General features: G+C 43.8%; 1 protein-coding gene across 4 annotated transcripts in view; it reads right to left on the bottom strand.

Moving 5' to 3' along the window:
- The window catches only part of LOC143793370 (catenin alpha-2), a 1050189-nt gene that overhangs the window by 341063 nt on the left and 682883 nt on the right, over positions 1 to 26243 (bottom strand). For all 4 annotated transcript variants that reach the window (XM_077280277.1, XM_077280276.1, XM_077280279.1 and 1 more), the window contains 2 exons: positions 13278 to 13370; positions 8278 to 8434 (listed from right to left, as the gene is read on the bottom strand). In XM_077280277.1, coding sequence (XP_077136392.1) covers positions 8278 to 8434; positions 13278 to 13370 — 250 coding nt within the window. The remainder of the gene's footprint in view (positions 1 to 8277; positions 8435 to 13277; positions 13371 to 26243) is intronic.

The raw sequence follows: 26243 nt of genomic DNA on the forward strand, positions 1-26243 counted from the left end.
GTTTGGACACACTTTCTCATTTAAAGATTTTTCTGTATTTTCATGACTATGAAAATTGTACATTCACACTGAAGACATCAAAACTATCAATTAACACATGTGGAATTATATACTTAACAAAAAAGTGTGAAACAACTGAAAATATGTTTTATATTCTAGGTTCTTCAAAGTAGCCACGTTTTGCTTGGATGACTGCTTTGCACACTCTCGGCATTCTCTTGATGAGCTTCAAGAGGTAGTCACAGGAAATGGTTTTCACTACACAGGTGTGCCCTGTCAGGTTTAATAAGTGGGATTTCTCACCTTATAAATGGGGTTGGGACCATCAGTTGTGTTGAGCAGAAGTCTGGTGGATACACAGCTGATAGTCCTACTTAATAGACTGTTAAAATTTGTATTGTGACAAGAAAAAAGCAGCTATGTAAAGAAAAACGAGTGGCCATCATTACTTGAAAAGAAATGAAGGTCAGTCAGTCCCAAAAATTGGGAAAACTTTGAAAGTGTCTCCAAGTGCAGTGGCAAAAACCATCAAGCGCTACAAAGAAACTGGCTCATACAAGGACCGCTCCAGGAAAGGAAGACCAAGAGTCACCTCTGCTTCTGAGGATAAGTTTATCTGAGTCACCAGCCTCAGAAATTGCAGGTTAACAAGAGCTCAGATTAGGGACCAGGTCAATGCCACACAGAGCTCTAGCAGCAGACACATCTCTACAACAACTGTTAAGAAGAGACTTTGTGCAGCAGGCCTTCATGGTAAAATAGCTGTTAGGAAACCACTGCTAAGGACAGGCAACAAGCAGAAGAGACTTGTTTGGGCTAAAGAGCACAAGGAATGGACATTAGACCAGTGGCAATCTGTGCTTTGGTCTGATGAGTCCAAATTTCAGAACTTTGGTTCAAACCACCGTGTCTTTGTGCGATGCAGAAAAGATGAACGGATGGACTCTGCATGCCTGGTTCCCACCGTGAAGCATGGAGGAGGAGGTGTGATGGTGTGGGGGTGCTTTGCTGGTGACACATTTATTCAAAATTTAAGGCATACTGAACCAGCATGGCTACCACAGCATCTTGCAGCGGCATGCTATTCCATCAGATTTGCGTTAAGTTGGACTACCATTTATTTTTCAACAGGACAATGACCCAAACACACCTCCAGGCTGTGTAAGAGCTATTTGACCAAGAAGGAGAGTGATGGGGTGCTACACCAGATGACCTTGCCTCCAGTCACCAGATCTGAACCCAATCAAGTTGGCTTGGGGTGAGCTGGACCGCAGAGTGAAGGCAAAAGGGCCAACAAGTACTAAGCATCTCTGGGAACTCCTTCAAGATTGTTGGAAGACCATTTCTGGTGACTACCTCTTGAAGCTCATCAAGAGAATGCCAAGAGTGTGCAAAGCAGTCATTAAAGCAAAAGGTGGCTACTGTGAAGAACCTATAAGACATATATTAAGTTGTTTCACACTTTTTTGTTAAGTATATAATTCCACATGTGTTAATTCATAGTTTTGTTGCCTTCAGTGAGAATTTACAATTTTCATAGTCATGAAAATACAGAAAAATCTTTAAATGAGAAGGTGTGTCCAAACTTTTGGTCTGTACTGTATATATTTTAATTAGTATTTTTCTGAGCCGTGATAGCCACCTAATCACCAAAATTTCTAGATGTCCTGTCTAACTTTCTTCATCTATAACAGGGGTTTCTATTTCCAGGACTCCCAAGGGTTAGCTAGGGTGAGATGACGGAGAGAGATGGTGCCAAAATTGTAAGCTTTATTTAGTGTGCCAACCTCCAAGCTCGGTTAGGGCTATTGATAGGGTGCTGTTGTGAATTTGGATTCTGGGCTCCCCCGGTGGCTACTGGTGGAATTGAACTGGTGTCTTCATCTTCTCTGTTCACCTGTTCCCATCAAGATGTGGGAGTCGCTATATAACCTTGCTGCTCTGTTAGTTGCTTGCCGGTCAACAATGTTATCAGAAGCCTCTCTGTGCTTGTTCCTGCTCCTAGACAACTACTAGATAAGTTGGACTCTTGTCCATGTTTGTTTTTGCATTTTGTTCCAGTTCACAGCTGTAGTTTCGTTACTGTGTCTGGAAAGCTCTTGTGAACGGGAATTGCCACTCTGGTGTTATGAGTTAATGCCAGAGTTTTAAAGTAATTTCTGGATGGTGTTTTTGATAGGGTTTTCAGCTGACCATGAAAGTGTCCTTTCTGTCTTCTGCTATGTAGTAAGTGGACCTCAAATTTGCTAAACCTATTTTCATACTACGTTTGTTACTTCATCTCAACTCACCGCCAATACATGTGGGGGGCCTCTGTCTCCTTTCGGGGTATTTCTCTAGAGGTGAGCTAGGACTAATATTTTCTTCTGCTAGCTTTATTTAGTCCTCCGGCTGGGCTGGGCATCTAGAATCAACGTAGGCATGCTACCCGGCCACTGCTAGTTGTGCGTTAGGTTTAGTTCATGGTCAGCTCAGTTCCCATCTTCCAAGAGCTAGTTCCTATATATGCTTATGCTATGTTCTCTTGCCATTGAGATCATGACAGTTTGACCGGCCAACAAAGTGTTAATTGTTTGGGCTGAAGCAGGAGAAAAAGAAGTGTTGAAGGGAAATTTTTTTTTTTTTCCCCTCAGAGTTTTGCTGCCTAGCCCTTAATTGCTGTCTAGCTGCTTCTTACCTCCTCTTAACCCTTGAATGGCTCTGTGTCCACCTGTTTGTAATGGATCTTCAGAGTGTAATTGCAGGTTTGAATAATCTCGCCACGAAGGTACAAAATTTGCAAGATTTTGTTTGTCATGCACCTGTATCTGAGCCGAGAATTCCTTTGCCGGAATTTTTCTCGGGGAATAGATCCGAGTTTCAGAATTTTCGAAATAATTGCAAATTATTTTTGTCTCTGAAATCTCGCTCTGCCGGAGACCCTGCACAGCAGGTCAGGATTGTGATTTCCTTGCTCCGGGGCGACCCTCAAGACTGGGCTTTTTCATTGACACCAGGGGATCCTGCGTTGCTCAATGTGGATGCGTTTTTTCTGGCCTTGGGGTTGCTTTATGACGAACCTCATTTGGAGCTTCAGGCAGAAAAAACTTTGATGTCCCTATCTCAGGGGCAAGATGAAGCGGAAATTTACTGCCAAAGATTCCGTAAATGGTCTGTGCTTACTCAGTGGAATGAGTGCGCCCTGGCGGCGACTTTCAGAGAGGGTCTCTCTGATGCCATTAAGGATGTTATGGTGGGGTTCCCTGTGCCTGCGGGTCTGAATGAGTCCATGACAATGGCTATTCAGATCGATAGGCGTTTGCGGGAGCGCAAACCAGTGCACCATCTGGCGGTGTCCACTGAGAAGTCGCCAGAGAGTATGCAGTGTGATAGAATTCTGTCCCGAAGCGAGCGGCAGAATTTTAGACGGAAAAATGGGTTGTGTTTCTATTGTGGTGATTCTACTCATGTTATATCAGCATGCTCTAAGCGCACTAAAAAGCTTGGTAAATCTGTTTCCATTTGCACCTTACCGTCTAAATTTATTCTATCTGTGACCCTGATTTGCTCTTTGTCATCTATTACCACGGACGCCTATGTCGACTCTGGCGCCGCTTTGAGTCTTATGGATTGGTCCTTTGCCAAACGCTGTGGGTATGATTTAGAGCCTTTGGAGACTCCTATTCCTCTGAAGGGGATTGACTCCACCCCATTGGCTAATAATAAACCACAATACTGGACACAAGTAACTATGCGTATTAATCCGGATCACCAGGAGATTATTCGCTTTCTGGTGCTGTATAATCTACATGATGATTTGGTGCTAGGATTGCCTTGGCTGCAATCTCACAACCCAGTCCTCGACTGGAGAGCTATGTCTGTGTTGAGCTGGGGATGTAAGGGGGCTCATGGGGATGTACCTGTGGTTTCCATTTCATCATCCATTCCCTCTGAAATTCCTGAGTTCCTGTCTGACTATCGTGACGTCTTTGAAGAATCCAAGCTTGGTTCGTTACCTCCGCACCGAGAGTGCGATTGTGCCATAGATTTAATCCCGGGTAGTAAATACCCAAAGGGTCGTTTATTTAATCTGTCTGTGCCTGAACATGCTGCTATGCGAGAATATATAAAGGAGTCCTTGGAAAAGGGACATATTCGTCCATCGTCATCTCCCTTAGGAGCCGGTTTTTTCTTTGTGTCAAAAAAAGACGGCTCTTTGAGACCATGTATTGATTATCGGCTTTTGAATAAAATCACTGTTAAATATCAATACCCATTGCCGTTGCTGACTGATTTGTTTGCTCGCATAAAGGGGGCCAAGTGGTTCTCTAAGATTGACCTTCGTGGGGCGTATAATTTGGTGCGAATCAGGCAGGGGGATGAGTGGAAAACCGCATTTAATACGCCCGAGGGCCACTTTGAGTATTTAGTGATGCCTTTTGGTCTTTCTAATGCTCCGTCAGTTTTCCAGTCCTTTATGCATGATATTTTTCGCGATTATTTGGATAAATTTATGATTGTGTATCTGGATGATATTCTGATTTTTTCGGATGACTGGGACTCTCATGTCCAGCAAGTCAGGAGGGTTTTTCAGGTTTTGCGGTCTAATTCTTTGTGTGAAGGGTTCTAAGTGTGTTTTTGGGGTACAGAGGATTTCCTTTTTGGGATATATTTTTTCCCCCTCTTCCATTGAAATGGATCCTGTCAAGGTTCAAGCTATTTGTGATTGGACGCAGCCCTCTTCTCTTAAGAGTCTTCAGAAATTTTTGGGCTTTGCTAACTTTTATCGTCGATTTATTGCTGGTTTTTCGGATATTGCTAAGCCATTGACCGATTTGACTAAGAAGGGTGCTGATGTTGCTGATTGGTCCCCTGATGCTGTGGAGGCCTTTCGGGAGCTTAAGCGCCGTTTTTCCTCTGCCCCTGTGTTGCGTCAGCCTGATGTTGCTCTACCTTTTCAGGTTGAGGTCGACGCTTCTGAGATCGGAGCTGGGGCAGTGTTGTCGCAGAAAAGTTCTGACTGCTCCGTGATGAGGCCTTGTGCCTTCTTTTCCCGTAAATTTTCGCCCGCTGAGCGGAATTATGATGTTGGGAATCGGGAGCTTTTGGCCATGAAGTGGGCTTTTGAGGAGTGGCGCCATTGGCTTGAGGGGGCCAGACATCAGGTGGTGGTATTGACTGACCACAAAAATTTGATTTATCTTGAGACCGCCAGGCGCCTGAATCCTAGACAGGCGCGCTGGTCATTATTTTTCTCTCGGTTTAATTTTGTGGTGTCATACCTACCGGGTTCTAAGAATGTTAAGGCGGATGCCCTTTCTAGGAGTTTTGAGCCTGACTCGCCTGGTAACTCTGAGCCCACAGGTATCCTTAAGGATGGAGTGGTATTGTCAGCCGTTTCTCCAGACCTGCGGCGGGCCTTGCAGGAGTTTCAGGCGGAGAGACCTGATCGTTGCCCACCTGATAAACTGTTTGTTCCTGATGATTGGACCAGTAGAGTCATCTCTGAGGTTCATTCTTCTGCGTTGGCAGGTCATCCTGGCATTTTTGGTACCAGGGATTTGGTGGCAAGGTCCTTCTGGTGGCCTTCCCTGTCACGAGATGTGCGAGGCTTTGTGCAGTCTTGTGACGTTTGTGCTCGGGCCAAGCCTTGTTGTTCTCGGGCTAGTGGATTATTGTTGCCCTTGCCTATTCCTAAGAGGCCTTGGACGCACATCTCGATGGATTTTATTTCAGATCTGCCTGTTTCTCAGAAGATGTCTGTCATCTGGGTGGTGTGTGACCGTTTTTCTAAGATGGTCCATTTGGTTCCTCTGCCCAAGTTACCTTCTTCTTCCGAGTTGGTTCCTCTGTTTTTTCAAAATGTTGTTCGTTTGCATGGTATTCCTGAGAATATCGTTTCTGACAGAGGGACCCAATTCGTGTCTAGATTTTGGCGGGCATTCTGTGCTAGGATGGGCATAGATTTATCTTTTTCGTCCGCTTTCCATCCTCAGACGAATGGCCAGACCGAGCGGATTAATCAGACCCTGGAGACATATCTGAGGTGTTTTGTGTCTGCTGACCAGGATGATTGGGTTGCTTTTTTGCCATTGGCGGAGTTCGCTCTCAATAATCGGGCCAGCTCTGCCACTTTGGTGTCCCCGTTTTTCTGTAATTCGGGGTTTCATCCTCGATTTTCCTCTGGTCAGGTGGAATCTTCGGATTGTCCTGGAGTGGATGCTGTGGTGGAGAGATTGCATCAGATCTGGGGGCAGGTGGTGGACAATTTGAGGTTGTCCCAGGAGAAGACTCAGCTTTTTGCCAACCGCCACCGTCGTGTTGGTCCTCGGCTTTCTGTTGGGGATTTGGTGTGGTTGTCTTCTCGTTTTGTCCCTATGAGGGTCTCTTCTCCTAAGTTTAAGCCTCGGTTTATCGGCCCGTATAAGATATTGGAGATTCTTAACCCTGTTTCCTTCCGTTTGGACCTCCCTGCATCGTTTTCTATTCATAACGTTTTTCATCGGTCATTATTGCGCAGGTATGAGGTACCGGTTATGCCTTCCGTTGAGCCTCCTGCTCCGGTGTTGGTTGAGGGTGAGTTGGAGTACGTTGTGGAGAAAATCTTGGACTCTCGTGTTTCCAGACGGAGACTCCAGTATCTGGTCAAGTGGAAGGGATACGGCCAGGAGGATAATTCTTGGGTGAATGCATCTGATGTTCATGCCTCCGATCTGGTTCGTGCCTTTCATAGGGCCCATCCTGATCGCCCTGGTGGTTCTGGTGAGGGTTCGGTGCCCCCTCCTTGAGGGGGGGGTACTGTTGTGAATTTGGATTCTGGGCTCCCCCGGTGGCTACTGGTGGAATTGAACTGGTGTCTTCATCTTCTCTGTTCACCTGTTCCCATCAAGATGTGGGAGTCGCTATATAACCTTGCTGCTCTGTTAGTTGCTTGCCGGTCAACAATGTTATCAGAAGCCTCTCTGTGCTTGTTCCTGCTCCTAGACAACTACTAGATAAGTTGGACTCTTGTCCATGTTTGTTTTTGCATTTTGTTCCAGTTCACAGCTGTAGTTTCGTTACTGTGTCTGGAAAGCTCTTGTGAACGGGAATTGCCACTCTGGTGTTATGAGTTAATGCCAGAGTTTTAAAGTAATTTCTGGATGGTGTTTTTGATAGGGTTTTCAGCTGACCATGAAAGTGTCCTTTCTGTCTTCTGCTATGTAGTAAGTGGACCTCAAATTTGCTAAACCTATTTTCATACTACGTTTGTTACTTCATCTCAACTCACCGCCAATACATGTGGGGGGCCTCTGTCTCCTTTCGGGGTATTTCTCTAGAGGTGAGCTAGGACTAATATTTTCTTCTGCTAGCTTTATTTAGCCCTCCGGCTGGGCTGGGCATCTAGAATCAACGTAGGCATGCTACCCGGCCACTGCTAGTTGTGCGTTAGGTTTAGTTCATGGTCAGCTCAGTTCCCATCTTCCAAGAGCTAGTTCCTATATATGCTTATGCTATGTTCTCTTGCCATTGAGATCATGACAGGGTGCATTATCTAGAAAAAATATTTAGGTCCTTTTCTATCATACCTTTTTCAGTTCTGTTTTTGTGTGGCTTATCAACAGATATCTAAACTATTTGGGATACTATATATACCTGGATGTTGCTGATTTTTGGAAATTGCTTACGGCGCTCCCTTTTAATTGTGGTAATTGCTTACGAGCTCCCTTTTAATTGTGGGAATTGCTTACGGAGCTCCCTTTTAATTATGAGAATTGCTTAGAAAGCTCTCTTTTAATTATTATTAATAAAGGTAAATGTTAATGGGTGGGGATTTTTTGACTATGTTTTACAGAGCGATCATTGACCACTCCTGACAGCAAGTTGGCTGCTCCAAGTCAACAGAAATTCTTATTCTCTTTCTGACTGCTTTGTTGAAGAGATGTGATTGCTGACATCAAGCTGATTGACAGCCTGCTCCCCACAGTTAAACAGCATGGAGCCGGTTGTCAATCAGCATGCCGTCAGCAGTTACGGCCCTTTAACAGAGCAGTGCAGAAGAGATATCACTGCTCTGATGATAGGATGTCAGTGGAAGCCATTGAATCACCTGCAGGAGCAGTAACCACTTTGCGCCAGCAGAGGTTGGTGCCGAGCACAACGGACGGGTAGGTAGCAATAAAAACCAACCCCAGATCAACCCATTTATATAAGCATTCACTTGAGTTTACTCAGAACTTTAATTTACACTCTGTGCCAGCTGCACATCTAGAGTCAAACTAAACCCTAATATATACATCTATAGAATCTAAGACATACCGGAGACAGACAGGAAGTCATCTACAGAAGTGATGTCATCAACAGCCTCCGTAAGGACCCGGACCTGCTTTTCCCACTGGTCTTTGAAGACGTCCATGTTATCTTGAGCTACTTTACTATGAGGTCTAGCAGCCAGAGTCAGGGCAGCATTGATCACCTGAAGTAAGAGAAAAGGTTATCATTAATAGTAATTCAACTTCTATAATGTTAATGTAAATCTAATATTGTTATTCTGCACTGAAATTTTTTTGGATCCTTCAAATCTGTTTTATCGAAACAGTAGCTTCATTGTTACTTCTAGGGAAAAATTACTTTGCAAAATAAGAAAAATCTAACTAATAAAGGAAATAACACCTACTGCATTCATTTGAACATGCCAGAATGCCACATGGATCAGTGATAAAGAACTTGTGTTTTCTTTACTGTAAAATCAGACATAAAATGAGACCCATTATGTGACAAAGAAAGGAATGGTCACCAAAATACGTATCCATAGAAGACTGATCCATAGTTTTGTCCTACTGGTAAAATCAATTTAATTAAGTCTGTATTCATCTTCTACAGTCATGGCTGAAAGTGTTGGCACCTTTTAAATTCCTCCAGAAAATGAAATATTTCTCCCAGAAAATTATTGCAATTACACATTTTGTTATATACATGTATATTTCCTTTGTGTATGTTAGAACAACAAAAAAAAGCACATTGGACATAATTTCAGACAAAATCCCCAATATGATCCTGACAAAATTGCTGGCATCTTTCCAAAATTTTGGTTAAATAACTTTATTTCAAGTATGTGATGCTTGTTCAAACTCACTGGTGGCAAGTAACAGATGTGGGCAATATGAATATCACACCTGAAACCAGATAAAAAGATAAGGAGTTTACTTGTGTGTCTGGAGAACAGAAATAGAAGAAGAGAACTGTCTGAGAACTTGAGAACCAAAATTGTTGAACTATATCAACAATTTCAAGGTTACAAGTCCATCTCCAGAGATTTTGATGTTGCTTTGTCCATAGTGAGCAACATAATCAAGATGTTTACAACCCATGACACTGTAACTAATCTCCCTGGACATAGACAGCAGAGAAAAATTGATGAAAGTTTGCAATGCAGGACAGTCCGGATGGTGGAAAGCAGCTCCAATCAAGATCAAAAGAAATTCAATCTGTCCTGCAGGCTCAAGGGGCATAGGTGTCAGCACAAACTATCTGTTGTCATGTCAAGGAAATAAATCACTATAGCCGAAGACCCAGTAGGACCTCATTGCTGACCTTTCTGATGATCTTTTTAATCATAGACCGGTGACAGGGACAAGGGGGCATCCTCTACGTTGGAGGAAAAAAGGTTTAAGCATAATAACAGACACGGATTCTTTACTGTAAGAGCAGTGAGACTATGGAACTCTCTGCCGTATGATGTTGTAATGAGTGAGTCATCATTTAAATTTAAGAGGGGACTGGATACCTTCCTGGAAAAGTACAATGTTACAGGGTATATATTAGATTCTTTGATAGGGCGTTGATCCAGGGAACTAGTCTGATTGCCGTATGTGGGGTCGGGAAGGAATTTTTTTCCCCCATGGTGGAGCTTACTCTTACCACATGGTTTTTTTTTGCCTTCCCCTGGATCAACATGTTAGGGCACATTAGGTTAGGCTATGGGTTGAACTAGATGGACTTAAAGTCTTCCTTCAACCTTAATAACTATGTTACTAAAGAGACAAAACAAGCTAGGCTGAAGTTTTCCAAACTGTACGTAAGTAAGTAAAAAAACTTCTGGGAAAGCATCTTGTGAACAAAGATAGATGCCTTTATGACTGCATGAGATAGTCTGTCTGCAAAAGTGTTTGATAGTGCTCTAAAATGCCCCAAAACCTTCAAAAGCCACTGTCCCAGTGCTTGTTTGACCGGCATCTCTTCCTGACATGTCTAAGCCTTCTTTCAGACCACTGATTGCTCTTCTTTTCTATCTTCTGCATAGATCTTAATTATCTCTTTTCTGCTGAGAGTTCCTTGATTAAATAAATCCAAAAGGAACTGGTAGAACCATAAATTATGGATTCTTTTAGAAAGATGCAATTTATTTTTAAATATAAAATTTCCTTTTTTAACCACCCCACATTTTAAGCCGTTACCCAAGAGGAGGAAAGCTTCTCGAATCCAGGGAGTTTCCATCTAAAGATTGTATTAACTTGAAAAGGGGTTGACCACAAATGGCATAAGGTCTAGAGCTCCTCCATCCATAATAATACCCTGTGATTGATGGCATCAATCTCTAGGATATTGGTTCGAACCACAGAACGGCTGCCCCCAAAGACTATGTGACAGATTCAGTTTATATTCACACCAGAACTCCTCAAAGATAGAGAAGCAGCATGATTATATAGGATGGGACAAATCCCTCTTGTAATTTATGGTTTTATAACAATAGCAAATGTCACGAAGCAAAATTTAAGTGACGGTCCCAGCGCTGCTGTTTAGCAGAGTTAGTCGCGCAGCATTATAATGTTGCACACTGACAAATGATGAGGAGCAGTAAGGGACCGTTCTAACAGTTCCATCACTGCACATTTCATTCCGAGTCCCATCCATGGCTATCACACACAATAATTGAACCACATATTTTTCTTTTCATTTCCCTGAGTATTGTATTTCTTCAGCACTTATCAACTTAAAGAGAGCAAGTGGGTCTACATGGAATGACCATACGTCTATATTATTGATGCCACAGCCCTCTCGCCAGCACAGTCTTCATTGGCATGGTAGTAGCTTTTATCTACTGTGTCTGTGTAGATATATTTTCCTTTTTTTGCTATTTTATTTATGGGTTAAAATGATAGTGGAGGTGATTTTTATTCTTTATATTGCTGTGAAATATTACGATAGTGATATTTATGAGTGCCATATCCTATCCAGCTTGTAGGCTTGGTTCATACAGGCAGGCTCTGACTGGCCTATAGGGAAACAGGAGAATCCCCAGGTGGGCCCCTGTGCCCAACTAGGCCCCCAACCCCACTGTATGGGCAGTACTTGTCATAATTCACTTGATTCACTATGTACAGAAAAAAATCAGTAGCTCATTCATTAATCATAGGTAGATTTGTGAATGAGGGTTATATAATATTTGTATGCAGGTGAAAAGTGGGCCCCTCAAGGTCAATGTTACTCATGGGCCCTTGACACCCCAGTCCGACACTGCATACAGGTATGGGTTGAAAATTCTTTAACTTATGGCTGTGGATTGGATGACGAAGCTTTACAGACTCCAGAACTCATTCCTTTATCATCTCCACAGGGCTGTTTTTATTAATTGGAGCCTTTCCTGGGCCTATGGAAGAGCTCTGTGGTTGGGCTGCCATACAACCATAGAATTATATGGAAAAAAATGTTGAGTTCCCGTAGCTGCCAGTAGAGGCAGTTCACATTTTGAAGAGTAGATGTATACATACTGTAGGTTGAAAAAATATCCATGCCCTCTGAACTTTTCACATTTTTCATGTTACACCCATAAACATTAATGTGTTTTACTGGCATTCTATGTGATATACCAACACGAAGTAGCAAGTATTTGTTAAATGTAAAGGAAATGATGCATGGTTTTCTAAAAATGTAAATCTGAAAATTGTGACGTGCATTTGTATTTTGCCCCCCCACCCCTCCGGGTCAGTACTGTGTAAGACCCCCTCTCCAACTTTGCACTTCTAGAGGTGACATTTTTGCCCATTCTTCTTTGCACAATAGCTCTAGTTCAGTGAGCTTGGATGGAGACTAGGGATAAGCGGTCCGCAGAGTGGTCCATGAGCGGACCCATGGAAGTTCAGCTGCTTCTTCCGAACTTGATAAAAAAATTTGGTTTGTTACCAAACGTTGACCTGAATTCTACCTTGGATCTGAACACCATATGAGTCAATGGGGACCCAAACTTTGGTGCTGTAAAATGGCTGTAAAATGGTGATAGCAAGGGTTAGGTGGCTGAAAAAATAAGCAAAATAGGTGTAAGAACAGGACAACTGTCCTATTAGCATATGGGGATAGGAAAATTGCTTAAAATAACATAGAATAAAAAAATAAAAAAGAGTCTTGAACCAGGAGGTGGAGATCCAAGTGGAGGAGTGGAGCAGTGCCTTGTGTGTGTACTTTACTGTACTTGCTAATACATAAATAAATGAATGAAAAAAATGACTTGGGATCCCCCCTATTTTTATATCCAGCCAAGAGAAAGCAGACAGCTGTTAGCCGGTCTTAGTATGCTGGAAAGTGGCCAATATCCATGGACCATCCCAGCTTATTAATATCAGCTCACAGTATTATGCTTTCCTTTTGCTCGGTATTAACCCCTTCACAAGGTTGTGATTTTCTGTTTTTGCATTTTCTTTTTTTGCTCCCCTCTTTCCCAGAGACATAACTATTTTTTTATTTTGCCATCATTATGGCCAAGTGAGGGCTTGTTTCTGGTGGGGCGAGTTGTACTTTTGAACAATACCATTGGTTTTACCACACACTGGAATACAGGAAAACAACGCCCTGTACATGCATGTAGAATATCAGAAGCTGGCCCTGGTGGTGGTAGCAGTTTTAAGGCTAATGGTTAGCTCCATGGCCATGGCTATCATATGGTGGAAGATGGTGGTGTTGGTGGGATAATGTAGTTCTGTACCAAAAATAACTTGATTTTAATAAAGATTTGTGGAATGTGAAGGAAAAAAATCTGACTCATCGAAGTTGTACCTCAAAACTTACAGGATTTAAAGAATCTGCTATTGATGTCAGTACCAGATGGCACAGGAAGCCATCACCGGTCTTGATGGGTCTGAACCCTAGCTTCTTTAGAAGAGTACTAAATACCTTATATTATCTGTATTTAGGTATTTGTTGCCTTGTAGAATTTTGCATAAGTACAGTAAATTGTGGCTCATAGCTCTACAGTAATGTGTGACTACAGAATATATTAATTAATTCATTAATCATTAGATAACTGATTCCTTCACTAGACATACCTGTGGGCATAAGCTGTCAATCTGGGTGGCAGCCATGCGCACCAACTTCACCCCATCTTCATTATTAGATATGGAACAGGCGAGGTTTGCAACCTGAAGAAACAAAAAATTCAGAAAATGTTAATAGAGAAAAGCAACTCTTATCATAAGATAAATCTATGGCGTTAATCAAGATGTCAATCATCGCAAATAGATCCTCAATGAACATATGTACGGGTCTTCACAGAATGCCCATGGCTTATGATCACGTAGCCCTGTCATAGGCCCCAGGGCTGATTCCCTGTGCTGTGCTCTTCTGTCTTGGGGCTCTGTAGAGAATAAAACCATATAGCGATGCATCATGTTTTGTCTCTATTTATTTGGATGCACGCATTTATGATTTCTTAGCTATACTCTAGTGAACATCATATCCACCTGTTTACATTGAACATTGTGACAATTCATTATTTTCAGGACTTCAACAAGTAAAAGGTATTTCCATTTGATGGTCTATCCCTCAGGACCTCCACAACCAGCACTTGCTTATCCATGTAAAGTGTCCTCCATGTAGGTCTAGCCATGCCTGGTATTGCAGCTCTGCTGAGATGAAATGGTTGAGTTGCAGTACCTGGCGAGGCCACACTTGGAGGAATGTCAATATTCATGAATGAGCAATAAGGAGCCCCTTCCTTTCATTTCAGTGATCAGAGGGAGTACCCCTGGTTAGACCTCCACTGATCATTAATGGCCTGCTGAGAATATATTGTAAGGCCCAGAATAAAAATCTCTAACAAGGCCTGCATGAAAGGAACAGTCCTGCAAAAAATCATTGTGCCCCACATGAGGAGACTTGTATTTTCAATAATCTTTCATGGTGGGAAGCTCTTCCAAGGTTACAGTCGCACCCATGCCCTGGAGTCTATGCGGCCCAAATGGTCCCTTATCCCATTCACAACATCTGTCATACATGTATGGCGTAAGTCGGAGGCTGATGCATATGGGGGTGAGCACACCTGAAACTCAGCAGATTATGACTGTGTGTTAAAGTCAGGACTAGTGTTGAGCATTCCGATACCGCAAGTATCGGGTATCGGCCGATACTTGGGGTATCGGAGTTCCGATACCGAGATCCGATACTTTTGTGGTATCGGGAATCGGTATCTGATCCATATTACTGTGTAAAATAAAGAATTAAAATAAAAAATATTGATATATTCACCTCTCCGGAGGCCCCTGGACATCACCGCTGGTAACCGGCAGCCTTCTTTGCTTAAAATGAGCGCGTCACGGCTTCTTATTGGTCGCGTGCCGCTCATGTGACCGCCACGCAACCAATCACAAGCCGTGACGTCATTCTCAGGCCCTAAACTCCTCATTCTAGGAATTTAGGACCTGAGAATGACGTTGCGGCTTGTGATTGGTCGCGTGGCGGTCACATGAGCGGCACGCGACCAATCAGAAGCCGTGACGTCATGGAAGGCCCTAAACGCGCTCATTTTAAGCAAAGAAGGCTGCCGGTTACCAGTGGTGATGTCCAGGGGCCTCCGGAGAGGTGAGTATATCAATATTTTTTTATTTTAATTCTTTATTTTACACAGTAATATGGATCCCAGGGCCTGAAGGAGAGTTTCCTCTCCTTCAGACCCTGGGAACCATCAGGATACCTTCCGATACTTGGTGTCCCATTGACTTGTATTGGTATCGGGTATCGGTATCGGCGATATCCGATACTTTTCGGGTATCGGCCGATACTATCCGATACCGATACTTTCAAGTATCGGATGGTATCGCTCAACACTAGTCAGGACCTGCACCTATCAATAGAGGGTGAAACAGAGCTCTGCTCATAATTGTTAACCTGTTAAATGCCACTGTCAAAATTTGAAAGCAACATTTAAAACATTTAAAACATTTAAAACCAGCATGAAGGCGCATAATTCCATTTGCCCATTGGCCTGCCATTCAAATGATAATGGTTCGTCGGAGGGTTGTTATTACAGCTGGGGTGATGCTGAGGACCACCATGCTTGTCATTGCGCATAAACATAAACATAAAAGTCCGTTTGCCTGATTAACTCCTTTACCCCCAAGGGTGGTTTGCACGTTAATGACCGGGTCATTTTTTACAATTATGAGGTTATAACTCTAGAATGCTTCAATGGATCCTGATGATTCTGAGAATGTTTTCTCATGACATATAGTACTTCATGATAGTGGTAAAATTTCTTTGATATTACCTGTGTTTATTTATGAAAAATTGGAAATTTGGCAAAAATTTTGAAAATTTTGCAATTTTCCAGCTTTGAATTGTTATGCCCTTAAATCACAGAGTTAAGTCACACAAAATACTTAATACGTAACATTTCCCACATGTCTACATTACATCAGCACAAATTTGGAACCAAATTTTTTTTGTTAGGGAGTTATAAGGGTTAAAAGTTGACCAGCAATTTCTCATTTTTACAACACATTTTATTATAGGGACTATGTCACATTTGAAGTCACTTTGAGGGGTCTATATGATAGAAAATATCCAAGTGTGACACCATTCTAAAAACTGCACCACTCAACGTGCTCAAGCCACATTCAAGAAGTTTATTAATTCTTCAGGCATTTCACAGGGATTTTTGGAATGTTTAAAAAAAAATGAACATTTAACTTTTTTTCACAAAAAATTTACTTCAGCTCCAATTTGTTTTATTTTACCAAGGGTAACAGAAGAAATTGGACCACGAAATTTGTTGTACAATTTGTTCTGAGAATGCTGTTACCCTATATGTGGGGGTGAACTACTGTTTGGGCACATGGCAGAGCTCAGAAGGGAAGGAGAGCCATTTGACTTTTCAATGCAAAATTGACTGAAATTGAGATAGGACGCCATGTCGCGTTTGGAGAGCCCCTGATGTGCCTGAACATTGAAACCCCACATAAGTGACACCATTTTGGAAAGTGGACTCCCTAATGAACTTATCTAGATGTGTGGTGAGCACTTTGACCCACCAAGTGCTTCACAGAAGTTTATATTGTAGAGCCATAAAAATAAAAAATCATATTTTTTCACAAAAATGATCTTTTCGCCCCCAATTTTTTTTTGCCAAGGGTAAGAGAAGAAATTGGACCCCAAAACTTATTGTGCAATTTGTCCAAAGTACGCTGATACCACATATGTGGGGGTAAACCACTGTTTGGGTGCATGGCAGAGCTCGGAATGGAAGGAGCGCCGTTTGACTTTTCAATGCAAAATTTACTGGAATTGAGATGGAACGCCATGTCGCATTTGGAGAGCCTCTGATGTGCCTAAACATTGAAACCCCCTACAAGTGACACCATTTTGGAAAGTAGACCCCCTAAGGAACTTATTTGGATGTGTTGTGAGAGCTTTGAACCCCCAAGTGATTCACTACAGTTTATAACGCAGAGCCGAGAAAATAAAAAAAAAATTTCCCCAAGAAATTATTTTTAGCCCCCAGTTTTTCATTTTCCCAAGAGTAACAGGAGAAATTGGACCACAAAAGTTGTTGTCCAATTTGTTCTGAGTACGCTTCTACCCCATATGTGGAAGAAAACTACTGTTTGGGTGCATGGTAGAGCTCGGAAGGTAAGGAGCACCGTTTGGAATGCATATTTAGATGGAATGGTCTGCAGGTGTCACATTGCATTTGCAGAGCCCCTGATGTACCTAATCAGTAGAACCCCCCCCCCAAGTGAGCCCATATTGGAAACTAGACCCCCCAAGGAACTTATCTAGATGTGTTGTGAGAACTTTTAACCCCCAAGTTTTTCACAGCAGTTTATAATGCAGAGCCGTGAAAATAAAAATGATTTTTCCCACAAAAATGATTTTTTAGCCTCCAAAATTTATATTTTCCCAAGAGTAACCAGAGAAATTGGACCCAAAAGTTGTTGTCCAATTTGTACTGAGTACGCTGATACCCCATATGTTGGGGTGAACCCGTTTTGGCACACGGGAGAGCTTGGAAGAGAAGGAGCACTGTTTTACTTTTTCAACTCAGAATTGATGTGTCTGATGTGCCTAAACAGTGGAAACCCCCCAATTCTAACTGAAACCTTAATCCAAACACTCCCCTAACCCTAATCCCAACCTTAACCATAACCCTAACCACACCCCTAACCCGAACATCCCCCTAATCCCAACACACCCCTAACCCTAATCCCAACCCTAACCACATCCCTAACCCTGACACACTCCTAAGCCTAATCCCAACCGTAAATGTAATCCAAGCCCTAACCTTAACTTTAGCCCCAACCCTAACTTTAGCCCCAACTCTAACCCTAACTTTAGCCCCAACCCTAACCCTAACTGTAGCCCCAACCCTGACCCTAACTGTTGCCCTAACCCTAACTTTAGCCCCAAACCTAACCCTAACCCTAAAGGGAAAGTGGAAATAAATGCATTTTTTTAATTTTATTATTTTTCCCTAACTAAGGAGATGATGAAGGGATGTTTGATTACTTTTATAGCGTTTTTTTAATGGATTTTTATGATTGGCAGCTGTCACACACTAAAAGATGTTTTTTATTGCAAAAATTAGATTTTGCATCTCCACATTTTGAGAGCTATAATTTTTCCATATTTTGGTCCACAGAGTCATGTGAGGTCTTGTTTTTTGAGGGACGAGTTGATGTTTTTATTGGTACCATTTTTTGGCACGTGACATTTTTTGATCTCTTTTTATTCCAATTTTTGTGAGGTAGAATGACCAAAAACCAGCTATTCATGAATTTCTTTTGGGGGGGCATTTATACCGTTCCACGTTTGACAAAATTGATAAAGCAGTTTTATTCTTCAGGTCAGTACGATTACAGCGATACCTCATTTATATTATTTTTTATGTTTTGGCACTTTTATACGATAAAAACTATTTTATATAAAATAACAATTATTTTTGCATTGCTTTATTCTGAGGACTATAACTTTTTTATTTTTTCGCTGATAATGCTGTATGGCAGCTCGTTTTTTGCGGGATAAGATTATGTTTTCAGTGGTACCATGGTTATTTATATCTGTCTTTTTGATCGTGTGCTATTCCACTTCTTGTTCGGCAGTATGATAATAAAGCGTTGTTTTTTGCTTAATTATTTTTTTTTTTACGGTGATCACTGAAGGGGTTAACTAGCAGGACAGTTTTATAGGTCGGATCGTTACGGATGCGGCGATACTAAATATGTGTACTTTTATTGTTTTTTTATTTATTTAGATAAAAAAATGTATTTATTGGAACAATATATATATATATTTTCATTATTTAGGAATATTTTTTTTTACACATGGAAATATTTTTTTTTGACTTTTTTACCTTGTCCCAGGGTGGGACATCATGCTATAGTGTCAGATCGCTGATCTGACACTTTGCAAAGCACTGTGTCAGATCAGCGATCTGACAGGCAGTGCTCCAGGTTTGCCGACGCATGCTCTGAGCAAGTGCTTTCAAGCCACCTCCCCGCAGAACCTGGAAGCACATTTTGGATCCAGCGCCTGCAGGGAGGAGGATGTAGGAGACCCTCTGAACAACTCGATCACACCGTGTTGTTCTGAGGGTCTCAGGGAAGCACACAGGGAGCCCCCTACCTGTGTGATGCTTCCCTATGCCGCTGGAGCGCTGTGATCATGTTTGATCGCAGTGTTCCGGGGGTTAATGTGCCGGGAGCGGTCTGTGACTGCTCCTGGCACATAGTGCTGGATGTCAGCTGTAATAATCAGCTGACACCTGGCGGCGATCGGCCGCGCTCCCTCCGCGAGCGCGGCTGATTGCCTATGACGTACTATTCCATCCATGAGAAGTAGGTCCCGGGTCACATGGATGGAATAGTATGTCTAATGGCAGAAAGGGGTTAAAAATAAAGATATTATTATTTTTTTTAAAATGCACATACAATATGTAGCATTGCCATGTTTAGAAAATTCTGATCTATCAAAATATAAAAATAATTAACACAATTGGCAAACACTGTAAACAAAGGTAATTCAAAAACACAAAATTACATTTTTTGGCCACTGTAATGCCACAGAAAATGCTGCGAAAAGCGATTAAATAGTCACATTTATTCAAGGGCGGACACTGAAAGCTTGGGGCCCCTGTGCAAGAAATGTGGACACTGAAAGCTTGGGGCCCCTGTGCAAGAAATATGTCTGGACCCCCCTCCCTGTCCGGCAGGGCCTAAACATGTATATATGGCAGCGTACTGCAAATATATTATGGAATGGTGTAGCAGATTGCAGTATTCCATATAACAGTATCCTATAAAAGATCTACTTAAAATATTAACTTTTTTTTTACAGTTGATGTTGAAACCACTGTCTGGCATCCATAGGAGGCAACTGTGTTAATATATGCATCATGGTGAATACGCTGAACAGAGGCCGATTCTGATTCCCTTATACTAATCTATCCCTTCAACACATTACGGCACATGGCAAATACATTACAGCAGAAAACCACACATTACATTAGCATTGCTGAAACATCAGAGTGCCGCACTAGACACATTTATCCAAATCCAAAGACGGGGAGGTGAGTGACGTACCAAGTCACCCCCTTACATTCTTCACTTTTCATTGTCTGTGGAACTGTTGTAATAGCCGAGCGCAGCGCTCAGCAGCTCTATAGTGATGTAATAGCCGAGCGCAGCACTCAGCAGCTCTATAGTGATCTAATAGCCGAGCGCAGCGCTCAGCAGCTCTATAGTGATCTAATAGCCGAGCGCAGCGCTCAGCAGCTCTATAGATAATGGAGAGCGCAGAGACCGAGCATGCACAACTCTCACCATTCAGTACAAGCCTGCAGAGCCTACTCTCAGAATCTCCGGGGAGCTCAGCAGTCGGATCCCCAGTGAACAGCAAGTTATCCTCGATCCTGGAGATAACTTGATTATTTTGTGAATAAACCTTTAGAGAGATCGGCCGATTCTCCTATTCTTTACAATTGCAGTATCATACATGAACTGAAAACAAATATGTTCACATACACATTTATATCCATGCACACACCGTGCATACATACACACACATTCATATACTTACAATCACACACACACTTTCATTTATATATACACACATACACGCACACATACATTATATACAGTACATACACAAGCAAATACACATACATTTACACACACAAACATACATAAACACAAATACATACACATACATGCCTACACACATACACACAAACATACACACAGATACACATAAATACACACACAAAAACACAACACACATACATACACACATGCATAGACACATATGCAGCGCCCCAGAGTCCTGGTCGTTGCAGTACTGTGGATCCGCCACTATGGGGAGCCATGGTGCGTTCGATGGCACTGAAGGAGTTCATCTGACCAGGTATCACAGACACCAATATGTTTCACAGCAGGGCCTCCGGGGGGAGCTAAGGGTTCTATTCATTAGGCCACTCCCCACCATAGTGGGTAAACTGGGGGTCAGGCAGGAAGTTAGAGGAGAAAGCTGACTGGATTGAACGAAGCAACACCTTGTGGCAGAGGGTGTTGTGGAGGAAGAGACAGTAGGGTCTCTGTCAGGGGTGGGATCCTGACAGAGGCTTGGCATTGGAAAGAACGTAATGGGACCGTGCCTGCTCAGCATAGCGGCGGTGCCCAAGAAAGGACTAGAAGCGAGATAGATTGTGCTGAGTGAGAAACGAGATCAAGCAAAAAGGAGAATACCAGTAGGGGTCATGCTGTAGGACCGGAGCAACATCCTACTGAGGCGCGAGTGGAATAGCATATAGCTTCAAGCCATACTCCAAACAGCGGCAGGGCAGTCAGTTTAAGGCGGGCTGTCTACCACATATCACCTATGAAGTCTTGGGGGGCAATTGCGGGAGAGGGGCGTCTCTAGGGTCCCGGAAGAACTCCAGGCCTACCTGACAAACGGGTGCCGTTCCAACCTGAATAACAGGGAGGGATGGAATACGAGAAGAACATCAGTGAATCGAGTTGTGAGGGAACTTAAGAAACAGACACAACAGTTGTGGGGTACTTTCCGTGAGCACAGCAGGGAAGGACTACAACACATAGCGCTAAGAAGGAGGGCACTGATTTCCACCTGTGAGGAGAACTCTGGAAGTGCCATCGGACCGACCGGACTTGCGCAGCCTGGTGAACCGTATTCTGTACTGCGGACTGAGAGATCTCCAGTAAAGAGGTAAAGAGACTGCAACCTGGTGTCCTCGTTATTTACCGCGACCTGCACCCCACAACTGCACCGCTACACCACCGTTACTCCACCAACATCCACACCTATTATTTACTGTGCGCCCCACGGCAGGGTCACGGACCGGGGCCTAGCCGCCGTGACAACCCCCAGAAGCAGAGACTCGTAGGCCCGGTGCCGGGTACCCCTCGGCCCTGCGGCGGTGGGGGCGCTCCAAACTTGGCGTCACGAACAGGATCTACTTAAGCCTGAAGAATCAGGTCATGTGTGCCTTGGAACTGTGATTTATTGTGCTTGGACTGTACTTTATTGCAAAGACTGTGGATTGTCACTTGCCGCCAAAAGTTCGCGCCAAAACCGCCGCCATTACAGCGCTAAGGAGAGCGCAGGAGAAGAAGAAGGGCGTGGAAGTGGGCGTGAACAAGCTGAAGAGCGCGAAAGACAATGGCCGCCCAGTCTAAATATCTCAGCCCCTTGAGGACGTGTCCGTCAGCAGCCGAGATCCGCCTCCTGATCCTCAATGGTGGGCAGAGACAGAGAAAACGAAACCGCCCACGAAGGAGAGAGCGGGAAAAGGATCAGGAAGAAGAATTCAGCGACATGGAGGACGCCATGGCGAGCCGCCCGGAGCCGGAGCGTGAGGTCGGAGCAGAGGACTTCCCCAGCCACCCGGAGGGGCACCGCAACCAGGCCTCCACCGCTGATGCTGAATTCCTGCAGGCCGGAGTGGACGAGCTCAGCGACCGACCCCGGCGGACGCAGCTGAGCACTGAGGCCGGGTGGAAGAAGGCCATCATCAGGAGCCTCACCGGACATCTGTCGACAGCCTCATCTGGTCCGGAGCAGGGAAGAAGTCCCAGCACCCCGAAGCTGGAAGGCAAGGCCCTGCCGGAAAGGGGTATGCTGCAAGCAGAGATGACAATGTCGCAGCACAAGGCCCTGCAACCAGCGTTCCAGACCCCAGCGGAGGCAGAGCAGACCGGCACCGGAGGGACCGCATCTGAAGCAGGTATGAAAGACGACCCTGCCCTGACGACCGACACCCCTCCAGTGACTGCTAGTGCCACAGCTGCTGACTCCGTTCCAGTGACTGATCTTGCAGCAGCCTCTACCTCTGCTGCAACAAATGCCCCTACTCAAGCTGCGCAGACCTCCATCGCTGCGCATGATTTAACCATACATGAAAGACGGATTAACGGCGTTTGTCCAGCACTGGGTGTAACCCTGGACCTCACTTTTCCCAGGCCGAGAAGGGTTAAGTGCCAGGTGCAGCCCTGGAAGCCGTCCAACTAAGCCTCGGAAACCTGAAAATGTAAATAGTTTTCCAGTTAACTGTTTGTGTACTGTTTGCTGCTAAACCCGCTCAGGGTTAACTCTTATGGATCCCTTAGTTGACCCGGGATCCCTATTGTTTGCTTTTCCTACCAGTTTTGCACAAGTTTCACAAACTGAGAAATCATGAACAGTGCATGATCCAAACTTTCTTGTAAATAGTTTGCACCTTCTTAAAGGCGCTTTCTACTGGTTTTACTTAAAGACTCTTTGCGAAGATACCGTTCTGGAACCTTTGCTGAGCGAGGACTGGTAGGCTGAGAAGACGAGCTACCTCAGAAAGACTTGATCCCCTCTTAAAGGGGATGTTTGACCTGAACTTGAAAAGTGATACTGTTTTAGAACAGTAATATGATGATGCTCTGGAAGAAATGTAACTGTTTTTGCATAAAGAAAAGTTATGTGTGTTTAATCTGTTTGAAATGTGAAACCTAGATAATGTTCTTTAAAAAGAAAGATGCAGAGAGCCCGTAGGGGAGGAATTAGAGTCCTGCATAGTTGAAAGAAAGGAAGTAATAACGAAGGTGAGGATAGAAGGTAAACCCTGAGTCCCCATAGAAAGTTAATAATGTGTTACTAAGGACAGAAAGTGAACCCGTAGGGGTTAGTGAGTGAGTCCTTATAGGAGCCAAGTAGAGCCGGCTCAGTGTTCTTAAACTGAAAGAAAAGTTATGCTCTATACTGTGTATAGTAGTTGAAAAGGCAGTAGACCCTGGCTGAACGGGGCGGTCCTGTAATAGAAAGGAGAGGCAGTAGGTCTGGTGCCGTTAGGACAGGCGGTCCTGCAGATTCCAAAGAAGGCGAATGCAAAGTTAAAATACCTTATAATGTGATTATAGGAAGGTCTTTAGCGGATTAAGAGTGTATATCCTTAAAGGCAAAGTTAAATTATTGGTCAATAATGTTTGCACCTAGTAGAATACCCGGTTGGGTAATGAGAGTTAATTGTAGCCTGTTGCTATGATATTTAATTATGTTTGTAACGTTAAAGTGTCCTCACCTCCCATAAAGGGAAGCCTGTTCAAGTATACTTATTGTTTTGCACTCAACAAAATTGTATGTCTTTTTGCTAACCTGTATTGTTGTTTTCTTCCCAGTCCCGGAGTACTGTGTTTAACCAGGGGGGAGTGCAGCGCCCCAGAGTCCTGGTCGTTGCAGTACTGTGGATCCGCCACTATGGGGAGCCATGGTGCGTTCGATGGCACTGAAGGAGTTCATCTGACCAGGTATCACAGACACCAATATGTTTCACAGCAGGGCCTCCGGGGGGAGCTAAGGGTTCTATTCATTAGGCCACTCCCCACCATAGTGGGTAAACTGGGGGTCAGGCAGGAAGTTAGAGGAGAAAGCTGACTGGATTGAACGAAGCAACACCTTGTGGCAGAGGGTGTTGTGGAGGAAGAGACAGTAGGGTCTCTGTCAGGGGTGGGATCCTGACAGAGGCTTGGCATTGGAAAGAACGTAACGGGACCGTGCCTGCTCAGCATAGCGGCGGTGCCCAAGAAAGGACTAGAAGCGAGATAGATTGTGCTGAGTGAGAAACGAGATCAAGCAAAAAGGAGAATACCAGTAGGGGTCATGCTGTAGGACTGGAGCAACATCCTACTGAGGCGCATTACCGGTGGCCGGAACGCCGAGGGAGTGGAATAGCATATAGCTTCAAGCCATACTCCAAACAGCGGCAGGGCAGTCAGTTTAAGGCGGGCTGTCTACCACATATCACCTATGAAGTCTTGGGGGGCAATTGCGGGAGAGGGGCGTCTCTAGGGTCCCGGAAGAACTCCAGGCCTACCTGACAAACGGGTGCCGTTCCAACCTGAATAACAGGGAGGGATGGAATACGAGAAGAACATCAGTGAATCGAGTTGTGAGGGAACTTAAGAAACAGACACAACAGTTGTGGGGTACTTTCCGTGAGCACAGCAGGGAAGGACTACAACACATAGCGCTAAGAAGGAGGGCACTGATTTCCACCTGTGAGGAGAACTCTGGAAGTGCCATCGGACCGACCGGACTTGCGCAGCCTGGTGAACCGTATTCTGGACTGCGGACTGAGAGATCTCCAGTAAAGAGGTAAAGAGACTGCAACCTGGTGTCCTCGTTATTTACCGCGACCTGCACCCCACAACTGCACCGCTACACCACCGTTACTGCACCATCATCATCACTTATTCTACCGGACGTCCCCCACTGACAGACAGGGCCACGGACCGGGTCTAGCCACCGTGACAACCCCAGGACTGAGACCCAGCGGCCCGGCTCCGGGTACCCCTAGGCCCTGCGGCGGTGTGGGGGCGCACCACATATACATACACACACATGCATAGACACACATACATACACACATGCATAGACACATATACATACACACATACATAGCAGCCAGTGAGCGTTCTCATTGGCCAATGGCCTCTCCCTGTCTCTGTGCATCAGAATGTTTATGGGTGGGAGTGTTAAGGGCCCAGTGTCAGGGAGCAGTGGGCTTTCTGACTGAGGGGCCATGGATGCGTACACTCCTGACTGCAAGGGCCTCCTTCCACTTCTGGGCCCTGTGCAACTGCACTGTAGGCAGGTCCACCTCTGCATCTGTTAAACAAATGTTGTAAAAAAATATCATCATTCAAAAAAATAAGCCCTCATACAGTTCCATCGATTGAAAATGTTACAGGTCTCAGAAAATGTTGACACAATCCCCAAATTTTTTAATTCTTGCAAACTTCTGATTTTTTGTCACCATTAAAATAGTAAAAAAAATAACATTTAGTATATTTGTAATTGCACTGATGATGAGCAGAATTATACTGCAAGGTCATTTTAGCCACAAAATGTACACCGTAAAAACAATGTCAGAATTGTGTTTTTTATTTTTCAAAATTTCTCCCAAGTTGGAATTTTTTTCTCGTTTTTTTAGTACATATCTGTTGAAAAAAACAAGCCCTAATATGTCTAAAAGGACAGAAAAATAAAAGAGCTATGAGCTATGGCTCCGGGAAGGAGAGGAGGAGCAAATGGAAGCACAAAAATGAAAATTGTCCCCGTCATGGAGGGGTTGAAGGTCCCTTTGGCCCACATGAAAAGACCATTACTGTTAAGAAATTGCAATAGTTGGGGGCCCCGTTGCAGATTTTGAATTTGGCCCACGAGCTTCAAGTTGTTCCATCGACCAAGACCTTAGAGTTCCCCCTCTACAATACACCGCGATTGTGCAAACAGAAAACCAGAAGAATTTCTTTCAATTCTGCATTTGCTGAAAATATAAAATAAACATAAAAAATAGCTAAAATAGCTAAAAACAGGGCAAGAGAGGTAAAACATTTGAAAAGTTATTGTGGATTTTGTATGGATTCCGTGAAAGGTAAAAATAAAATTGAAAGATTAAATTTTTCTTCCTCTGTGTTGATTATGGCTCATGCTGCTGTTGCTAAGTGTACACGTTCAGGTTTTCTAAGTGGTGAAAA

The sequence above is a fragment of the Ranitomeya variabilis genome, chromosome 1, assembly GCF_051348905.1.
Source record: "Ranitomeya variabilis isolate aRanVar5 chromosome 1, aRanVar5.hap1, whole genome shotgun sequence".
Taxonomy (NCBI): domain Eukaryota; kingdom Metazoa; phylum Chordata; class Amphibia; order Anura; family Dendrobatidae; genus Ranitomeya; species Ranitomeya variabilis.